Below are 10,312 nucleotides of genomic sequence, written 5' to 3' on the forward strand. Positions count from 1 at the left end.
ACTTTCACAAATCCGCTCAGTTTTTTCCCCGAGTTACTCACCGGAGCAGCGAACGCGGTCCTCGGCGCATGGAAACGGAGGCGACGCCACAGAGGGAAGCGAGCCGGCATCCAGGTGAAACTCCGCAAGAGAGGATACAGATTGGTGTTTCTGTCCATCCACCTCGCGAATGTACGCTCCCTACCCAACAAAATGGACGAGCTTCATCTTCTGATAAAGACCAGTAAAGACTTCGGACGTTCCGCCGCCAGGTGCTTTACGGAGACTTGGCTTTGTGAGGCTGTACCCGATGGCGCCGTCATGCTTCTGGGTTTTCATCTGCACCGAGCAGACCGCATCACGGAGTTATCAGGGAAAACAAAAGGCGGCGGGATATGCTTCTATATCAACAAAAAATGGTGTACGGACGCCACCGAACTCGCACACTCTGCAGCCCACATTTGGAGTCGCTGTTTTTGAACTGTAAGCCATGCGACTCACAGCGTGAGTTTGCATCATTCATTCTCGCTGGCGCCTATATTCCGCCTCAAGCTAACACGAACGCCGCACTGCTAATGCTCACCGAACAAGTCAACGAAATTGAAAAAAAACACCCGGACTCACCCCTCATTATTCTCGGGGACTTTAACAAAGCTAAACTCAACCACGAACTTCCTAAATACAAGCAGCACATCGACTGTCCTACCAGGAAAAATAACATATTGGACCACTGCTATACTATGCTAAAAAACGCATACCGTGCTATACCTTGTGCAGCCCTGGGCTCGTCTGATCACTGCTTAATTCACTTAATACCAACATATAGACAAGAACTTAAATGCGCGAAGCCTATGGTGAAAACAGTGAAAAAGTGGACCAATGAAGGAAAGATGGAACTTCAAAGCTGTTTAGACTGCACAGACTGGAGTGTCTTTGAAAATTCAGCTGGCAGCTTGGATGAATATACGGACACTGTCACAACCTATATCAGTTTCTGTGAAGAGGTCTGTGTACCAACAAAGTCATTTCACACATTCAACAACAACAAGCCGTGATTCACTGCCAAACTTAAGCAGCTTCGCCAAGCCAAGGAGGATGCATATCAGAGCGGGGACAGGGCCCTGTATAATCGAGCTAGAAACCAGCTGACTAAAGAAATTAACATTGCAAAGAGGAACTGTGCAGCAAAGTTGGAAAAACAGTTTAGCGCTAACGACTCTAAATCAGTCTGGCATGCATTCCAATCGCTGACAAATTACAAGCGACGATCCCCCCAAGCTGAGAACAATAGCACACTATATATATATATATATATATATATAATATAGGTACATCTCAATAAATTTGAATATAGTTGAAAAGTTTTTCTTCAGTACTCATAGAGTGATGAAACACTGAAGTACCTTTCAGAGGGCAAATTCCAGCCTAATTTCTACATTAAAAATCACTTTATTTCTTGAATTAATTCACTATTTTGTTTGACGTTATATTTGAGTTTCTCAATATGGGGATTTTTTTTATTTGCTATGTGCTATAATCATCAAAATAATACATATTTTAAACATGAAATACTTCACTCTGAGTGTGAGCAGTGTGCAGTTCATCTATAATTTCACTTTTTGAATTGAACTACCTAATAAATGATTTACACTATTCACGTGAGCATAATCGACGTGTGCGTGAGCATGATTGACATGAACTTCTGAATGCTAGTGATATGTGCGAGAATGTGATTGAAGCGCTCGCGTGAACACATTTGAGTAGTGTTAATGAGAGCGACCCGTGCGAATGAGAGTGTTTGAGTAGTTTTAATGAGAGTGTTTAAGTAGTGTTAATGAGAGCAATACTCATGCATATGAGTGTTTGAGTCGTGTTAATGGGAGCAAGATTTGTGCGTATGAGGGTGTTTGAGTAGTGTTAATGAGAGCACAACTTGTGTGTATGAGAGTGAGTAGTGTTAATGAGCGTGTTTGAGTATTGTTAATGAGAGCAAGACTCGTGTATGAGAGCATTTGAGTAGTCCTTATGGGAGCAAGACTCGTGCGTATGAGAGTGTTTGAGTAGTCCTTCTGAGAGCCTTTTAATAGTTTGTGTGTGTGTGTGAAATTATTTGAATAGTAAGTGTGAGAGCTAATCCTGAATAATGTCTCTAACGGCCCCTCATAGTCATGTGTGGTCATACCTGGAGACATGTCAGGGCAAGACAGGAAAGCCGGTTTGAGAAACACTGGGTTGACATAGGGTCAGTGGAGTCTTAGAGGTTTTGAGAAAATTTATGGTATCTTACGTGGCGGGCTCAAGTGGGCATGGATGTCACCAAGCAGGAATTTGTGGGGGGCTTTTGCCAGAATCCTAACAAGAGTCACGGGACTGCTGGAACCTATCCCAGCTATCTTCGGGCAGGCGGCGGGGTACACCCTGAACTGGTTGCCAGCCAATCGCAGGGCACATAAGAACAAATGCCTGTGTGGAGTTTGCATGTTCTCCCCGTGCCTGGGTGGGTTTTTCTCCAGGCGATCCGGTTTCCTCCCGCATCCCAAAAACATGTAGGGTAGGTTAATTGACAACTCTAAATTGCCCGTAGGTGTGAATGTGAGTGCGAATGGTTGTTTGTTTGTATGTGCCCTGCGATTGGCTGGCAACCAGTTCAGGGTGTACCCCGCCTCCTGCCCGATGACAGCTGGGATAGGCTCCAGCACCACCCGCGACCCTAGTGAGGAGAAGCGGCTCAGAAAATGGATGGATGGATAGATGGATACTTTTAGGATACGTGGTGAACTGATCCAAGAATTCCAAATAACAGCCGGAAACTTTCTTCAATACAATAAATTAAAAGCAGCAATACAAAAAAGAATACCAACTCTCCAGAGCACCATCGAACTGCCGGAGTTTGTCAAGCAAATAATGAAGCTTCTCCCGGAAAGTAAAAGAAATCTTTCAAAAGTTTATCAATTAATTTCATGTACTAAATCAATCCACTTACCAATCACCAAATGGGATTTTGAAGATTTTTTTTTTTCCATGTCTGCTGACCGTAGCTACTGGATACAGATTTGCAACTATACGTTCAGAATGACAAAAAAACACAAATCTACAGCTTATACAATATAAAGTGCACCATAGAACACACTTTACTCAGTACACTATGCATAAAATGGGCTTCTCTCCATCTAATATATGCGCGCAATGCACCAAAAATACCCCAGACACCTATTTTCATGCTATATGGGAATGTACACTAATTCAATGCTTTTGGTCTTCGGTTATACAAAAACTCTCGTATATTGTAAACTGCAGGATTCCACTTTCCCCAAGATTGTGCATACTTGGCGACTTAAGCATAATTGACCTCCCTAATAAATATTCACAATCATTACTTGTCGCGTTAGCTACCGCTAAGAAAGCAATTCTATTAAACTGGAAAAACAAACAAGCTATTAACATCAATCAGTGGCTAAATCTCATCATAGAATATATTGTGCTCGGAAAAAATATCAGCAGAATGAAAAAGTGAATTACACATATACGTAGATAGCTGGTCACCTTTCCTCAACATGCTAAATCTAGACTCTTGAATCCTTTCCCTGAGTAGGGTGCCATTTGACAATAGCAAGACTATTTTCATAAGTGTGAAAGTAAACAATGGAATTCTATATTCTTTGCTGTCGAGGTTGTTGTTGTTTTATTATTATTCTATTTATATATTTTTCTCTTTTCTTTATATTTTCCCAGATTTTAGATCAGTTTGCATGGTGAAAAGACACATTCATGCTGTGGGGACCTTCTCCTCTTGTCCCTGTCGTTTGTTGTTCCGGAGTCTGTGGGGGCGGGACTCTTTCACTCCTTCCTGATCTCGGGGGTTGGGGGGAAACACCGGGGAGACCTCCTGGGGAGTAATGGTGGTCTGATAGTGACTCGCCCATGTTCCGTGGGTCCTGGGGTGGTGCCGGCTGGCACCCACCTGGGTCCCCCGCTCTGGCTGCTGGTGGGGGCACTGGGGTCCCGCTGTCGCTCCTCAGGCCTGCTTCCTCCTCTTCTCTCCGTTCCTTGGGGGGGGGTTGCCTGGGGGGGGTGGCTTTGGGTCCCTGCGGCCCCCACTGGGTGGCCAGTTGTCGGGGCGTCTCGGTGGGGCCGGCGGACCGCCCTGGGTCCCTTGGTGTGGGACGTGTCCCATCCACCGGGCTGCTCTCGGGTTGACCCCTGGGCCTGATCCCGTCCCTCCATTGATTGGGTGGGGTCCTCAGCCTCCGCGGTGCGGCCACAGCAATTACAGGACACTTCTTTCAGTCTTGGTACATGTAAAACGGTGTCAATTCACTTGCATGTATCCGCAGGCACACACCCCTAAGACTCTTTCGCTGAGTGTGGGGTCACATACTTACTGCGACAAATAACTCATGAATATGCAAAAACTGGTCTATCCCCTCACTTATACTCTCGTTCTGTAGACTTTTACAATTTACATAATTAATCCCACCACACTTCAGTTGTACAGCCGGGTTCATGACGCTTGTCCTGCATGCTTCTTCTCCTGTCCTAGTTCCGGGGGCGGCCTCGCCCTCTGAAGCGAATAAAAGGCCGAAGCGCCTTTGTCTCGCTCGCTCTCTCACTCTGTCATTGTTCCACCTGCCGAAGGTCTGGCCCAGCCCGGGAAGCCCCCAACCTCTCACCACGAGGTGGCGGAGGCGGGGAGACACCGAACTTCCCTGCAGCGTGGACCGCAGGGAGCACCTGCCAACTCCCTGAAGCTACCCTTTTGGGTGTGGGGCAGTTTACGGAGGAGGCTCCGTTGGGAAGTAATTGCGGTGCGAGTTTTTCCCTGACCGCGTGGCAAGCATTTCCACTGCCAGCGCGCCGGCCAACCTGCACTTGAAGTGTGTCTTTTTCTCTTTCCTTCCTTTTCCTGCAAACCATCCCTCGTGAGCGCTCTTGCCAACCTCCGGAAGGTCGACCCGCCTGCCTGAATTGGTCAACACACGTAAGTCCAATTTGCGGTCTACTAAAAGTACAGATTAGTGCTTATTTGGATTTTAAACTAACGAGAACAGGAATTCCAGCTATGCGCATTGTCATCCCATGGTCACTACCAATCCCACATCACAAGTTAGTTTCCTTTGTCAATGTTCGTAAGTCCTTTGCTTGTTTTGCGGGTTTTTTTCTGTATTGTTTCCCTGTCGATTCCCCCATGTTAGATCATTAAATTTGCCATAAAATTCACTACCTGCCTTGTTGTGTGCGTTTGGGTTTGAGGAAAAAAAACGTCTGGTCGTCTCGAACTCTTATCTAATTCATGTAGCAACCTTCAAATTACGAGACTGAGGATAAAAGGTTTGTCGTCACTTTGTCCTGAAGTTGTATACATCTAAAAAGTGACGTGGTGCCCCCTATTCTTGATAAAATATCTTGATTTATATCGCTGTAATTGAAAATGACGCTAAACCGGAAGGAATGCAGGCGTCGCTTCCATCTTATACTAATACTCATAAAAAAGGAAAAGGTTACTCAGAAACAAGGAACAAATACTTACAAAAACAAGATAAAAAATATTGTTGGTTTGTTACTGAGACCAAATCTCATCTCAAAGCATTCCTCAAGCACTGAGGCTTTCTTGACAAAAGATTCAACGCTTCAAGGCTTCAGTGACGGTGACATCTAGTGGACAACTGAAGCCATAGCAGCCTCTAAAGCGCACGCCTGACGCACTGATGGCACAGTTTCCCCCCCTGACAGCACTAAAAGTCTGTATGTAAGTGATTTTGTTGATTCATACCGAATAATGGTTATGTCGTCATGACAATAAAATATGCAGATGCTTTTCCCCCCCTCCCCCGTACCCTCAAACAGACGAAGCCAAAGAATAAATGAAACGCCCGTGAGCCAACGACACACACCGAAAAGACCAGGAGCCAATGAAAAGCTTTGAAACATTTTGGAAGGACTGAAGCGCGAGGCGAAACAGCGACGGCGAACGTCGTCGGTCACGTGACAGTGGTCTTTCGAGACAAGCGCCGACGCCGCGTTTTGACAGGAAGACTGAAAAGCCTCGCTATCATTTGCCCATCACAAGATTGTATTCGACTTTATTCATTGAGTGTTTGCCACCATGATCGTTGTTTTGTTTTGTTTTGTTTGTTTGAATTTAACTTCCACTTTACCACATTGTAATCACCCGCAACCGATGCCCGTATTCAAATGAAGTCCATTCAAAGGGCTTTTTTTTTTTATTATTTTTTTTTTTCTTCAGACAATGAATCGGATCCGCCAATGGCTGTGCAGAGCGCTATGACGACATCGGGCTCCAACGCGCCGGTGCTTCATGTGTGCGCTGCCAGTGTCAGACTCGTGCGATTGTGTGCAAGAGGCGTTGAGTCAAATCGCCAGTCGGTGCAAGGTGGGTGTGACAGGAGGCACGTTTGTAAGTACATTGGGGGGAATTGCTTTCCAAGATGCTTGAAGCGATGTCGAAATGCGTATTTCCACGACAGCCAAACATGTTATTTGGGGTTCTTGTTGCGAATTGATTTGCCTGCGGCTTCACACCAGTGTTATGTGAGCAACGTATGATTCAAAATGCAAAAATGGTTGTGCGTAGGGGAGCATTTTGTGAAGGTTTCATTGTTTGCGCGTTACAGCGACCTGATTGGTCGGCGCGCGTGGATATTACAAAGCCAGATTCGGTTCGATGGAAAGCCGTCGACAAGGAAGGTGGGCTTTGTACAACTTGTTTGTCCTCCGAGCTGATGTCTTTGTGTGCCGCTGCTCTCCTCGGCGCCATCAAAGCGTCTTTGTTTGATGGTGAGGATGATGCCTGTGCCACCGAGTGAGAGAAAAGAGGGGCGGGGGGGGGGGGGGGCAGACTATTTAGATGAACATAACCCAACATTGTTAAAAGCAGTTCATGTAAATGGGTTAACACAACTAGGACGAGGAGCGGTATTGCACGGCGTTTTTATTTTTTTGTAACGAGGCCATGAGAAGAAATTGACGCGCGGTGAGATTGCTATTCATGATAAGTAACCTTTTTTTTTTTTTCAATAGAGAAAATTCTCAACACATCATTTATCCACACGAGAGGCAGTTCAAATATTTGTTTATTCATGTAGACTTCGTTTTAGGAAATAGAATAAAATGGCACGGAACGTGGACGATTCCAGATGCCCAGGACCGTTTTTTTGTTTGTTTGTTTGTTTGTTTGTTTTGTGGATGGGCGGTGGTTGGATGCAGTTTTGTAGAAGGCCAGGAGGTGTCCGCACTGAGCAGTATTTTAACTGGTGCTGGTTTGTCTTGTCGTTAGCGCAACGAGTGATATAAAATAAATCAAATAATCCCCACATTTTGCTCCTTTGAAGGTAAATCGACGGTCATAAATTCAAGATGGCAGCCCCTGAAGGTGAATATATCAGTCATTCTTATTTATAATAATAGTTTTTTTGGGGACTTGTTGATTTTATTTGACACCCTCTGAAGATATTCAGGTCAAGGAGCTTGACAAGCGGGCCTCTGGCCAGGCCTTTGAGGTTATCCTTGGCGCTCCGACCCCTGACGCGATGGGTGACTTCCCCTTGGCGCCGCCAAAGAAAAAGGATGTCTCACTGGATGAGATTCAGAGGAAGCTGGATGCTGCAGAAGAAAGACGCAAGGTAGAAGTTGCTTACTCATTTTAGTTTCTGACTGTATGGTTTTCTATGTGTAAAGCAACACGCTTCATGAGTGACATTTACATCCCCCCCCCCCCCCCCCCCCCAGAACCATGAAGCTGAAGTTTTGAAGCATTTAGCAGAAAAACGGGAGCATGAAAAAGAAGTGCTGCAGAAAGCTATGGAGGAGAACAACAATTTCAGCAAGATGGCTGAGGAGAAACTCAATCAAAAAATGGAAACCAACAAAGGGAAACGCACTGCAATTATGGCAGCAATGAATGAAAAATTCAAGGAGAAAGTAATTGTCATATTTTGTGAAATTGATATTTTTCCACCGAGATATTGGGATTCATTTTGGTTTTTTTTTCTTTCTTGATAGGACAAAAAATTAGAGGAGGTGCGAAAAAACAAGGAAACCAATCAAAGCAACGTGGCAGAAGATACTTCTGAAGACTGAATGACATGGGAGATGTTCAATTATATGTGAATGCAATAACATTTCTGTATTTGCGTATTCCTTTTTGGGTTGTTGATGTTAGCCAGTATATGTGTGCCCTTCCCACTTGAAGTAACAATATACATCGATTCTTTTGAATTCTCAAGATAGAAGCGCGCTTGTGCTTTGCGTGACTACCAATCTCAACACTCAGTTTAGTAACCTGTTAGTCGTGAAATGTATTTAACATGCTTTGCGTACGTAATCTTAAAACCTGATAATTCCATGTGGTTTTGAAATGGTGTTAAGTCTCAAGTTCCGAAGAAGGCAAAATGTGTTCCGCAAAGCCAGGGGGGGGGGGGGGGGGGGGGGGCAGTTTTGCTGCGCCTGTAGATTCTTTTGTTTCGCTGATAATCTAAGAAGTATCGATGCCGTCATTAGTGATGAATGCCTTAGTTGTCAAAATGTTGTAGAGTTTGCATGTTCTGCCTGTGCCTGCGGGGGGGGGGGGGGGGGGGGGGGGGTTCTCCAGGTACTCCTGCTTCCACGTACATTCCAAAAACATGCGTGGTAAGACTCTAAATTGTCTGGCATCCAGTTCAGGGTGTACCCTGCCTCTTGCCCAAAGTCAGCTGGAATAGGCTCCAGCACACCCTAGTGAGGTTAACCGGTACAGACAATGGATAGTTGTCCATCCATCCATCCATCCATCCATCTTCTTTCACCGCTTATCCCCACTAGGGGGATCCAAATTGTATGAGTGACTTTTCTATCGGTTGTACATTGAACAAAAGTCTTTTGACAAGTAACTATTTACCAGCTGCATGTTATCTCTGTTAATGTCACACTTTTGAAATATACTATTTTCACTGATCTATTTCCTGTTGTGTTTATTTAGCCCTGGCTTTCTTTCATTTTGCCACAGTTGTCGGCGGTGGCTCCGGTTTCGTCTGTCGTTTGGACGTTGCCGTCTGCGGTTGGTGTCGATGGCAGATGTGGCTTTGGAGGCTATCCTTCATGTGGATGGGATATCCCATGCATAAATATACAACCACTCTTCGGTAGCCTTGGCTGGGTGACCACATGCAGACCAAGCCGCCATCTTGAACCGGGACTCACTGGTCACTTCCATTCCCTTTCGCATAATTCTCCAATAAACGAATCTGAACTTGTTCAATTTACCAATTTTGACATGGATCGGTTTGTTACAAACATCCGACGTGCAGTTATGACGTGGTTCATTTTATAATACGGGCTTTCATAAAAATACAGTCAAGCAGCACAGAAAAATACCTTTCAAAAGTCCTTTTGAACAATATGTTTGTCCGTTTTTGGCCTTACAAATTCATCTCAATAACCTTGCACAAGACAATGAGAGAACTCGATTTTAGTGGACCTCTGCTAAATCCATGTGCCCGAAAAGCGGCACAGCAAAATGGAAAGAAAATGACAGCCATTTTCCTGGATTTAGTAACATAACTACACTGTTAAGCCATTTCATAGAGTTTTTACATTAACACACTGGCAACGATGTTGCCAGTAAATCACTGTCAACTTGAATTACAGTACATTACTGCAGTGTCAAATCAATGCTTCTGTTCATTGTGGTGCTGATGAGAATGTGAACAAGAGCTCTTTTGGCTTGCTGATGCAGGCCAGGTAATGCAATTCTTGTAGCCGGGAGGGCGCTTTGCATTCTCTCTCTCCCCTCCCTTCTCTGTTTTCAGCACCTGTCTCCAATCAGCCTTATCACGTAAGTCACCCGATTCCTCGTTCCCTTTTTGACTCCTGTGTCTCCTTGTTCCAGTGTATTTCCCCCCCCGTGTTCCTGATCCACGTAATTCCTGCCGCCAAGCCAGCCGCCTGTCCTCACCACTACCTTCCACCCGTCCACACCGCCGCCTGCCAACCCACCTAGGACCACCGCCATTACCTTTCATCAATAAACTATTCATCCTTTCGCATCTGCCTCCGACTGCACTTGGATCCAGCCACTCTCTATTCGTGTCAGAATACTTCGGCCGTTATGGACCCAGCAACTCCAGAGGCACTGATGAACGCACTCACTCTCCAAGGAGCCCACATAGGAAAACAAGAAAAGACTCTCCATGAACTCACGGAATCCCTACACTCCCTCAGATAACAGGTATTCCTCCTTTCTTCGACGATGCTAGCTAACCATCCACTTCGGGGGATTTTTTTTCCAATGGCCTTTCCGAGCAGCTCAAGGAGGAGCTAGCAGTCCCTCCTCTTCTCT

General features: G+C 45.3%; 1 protein-coding gene across 4 annotated transcripts; it reads left to right on the forward strand.

The window, feature by feature from the left end:
- The first annotated feature begins 6,251 nt into the window (after window positions 1-6,251).
- stmn1a (stathmin 1a) lies at window positions 6,252-9,236 on the forward strand. Of its 4 annotated transcripts, XM_061760877.1 has the most exons (6): window positions 6,252-6,370; window positions 7,329-7,369; window positions 7,447-7,619; window positions 7,726-7,917; window positions 7,999-8,102; window positions 8,981-9,236. In XM_061760877.1, exons 2-5 carry the CDS (start codon window positions 7,354-7,356, stop codon window positions 8,074-8,076), a joined length of 459 nt encoding a protein of 152 aa, XP_061616861.1. In that variant the 5' UTR covers window positions 6,252-6,370; window positions 7,329-7,353; the 3' UTR covers window positions 8,077-8,102; window positions 8,981-9,236. The 4 variants fall into 4 exon arrangements, with proteins under 4 accessions (XP_061616861.1, XP_061616860.1, XP_061616864.1 ...); XM_061760876.1 differs by lacking the exon at window positions 8,981-9,236 and having other exon boundaries at window positions 6,297-6,394; window positions 7,999-8,430; XM_061760880.1 differs by lacking the exons at window positions 6,252-6,370; window positions 8,981-9,236 and adding an exon at window positions 6,752-6,774 and having other exon boundaries at window positions 7,999-8,430.
- The last annotated feature ends 1,076 nt before the right edge of the window (window positions 9,237-10,312 follow it).

This window comes from Phyllopteryx taeniolatus, chromosome 21 (assembly GCF_024500385.1).
Source record: "Phyllopteryx taeniolatus isolate TA_2022b chromosome 21, UOR_Ptae_1.2, whole genome shotgun sequence".
NCBI lineage: Eukaryota > Metazoa > Chordata > Actinopteri > Syngnathiformes > Syngnathidae > Phyllopteryx > Phyllopteryx taeniolatus.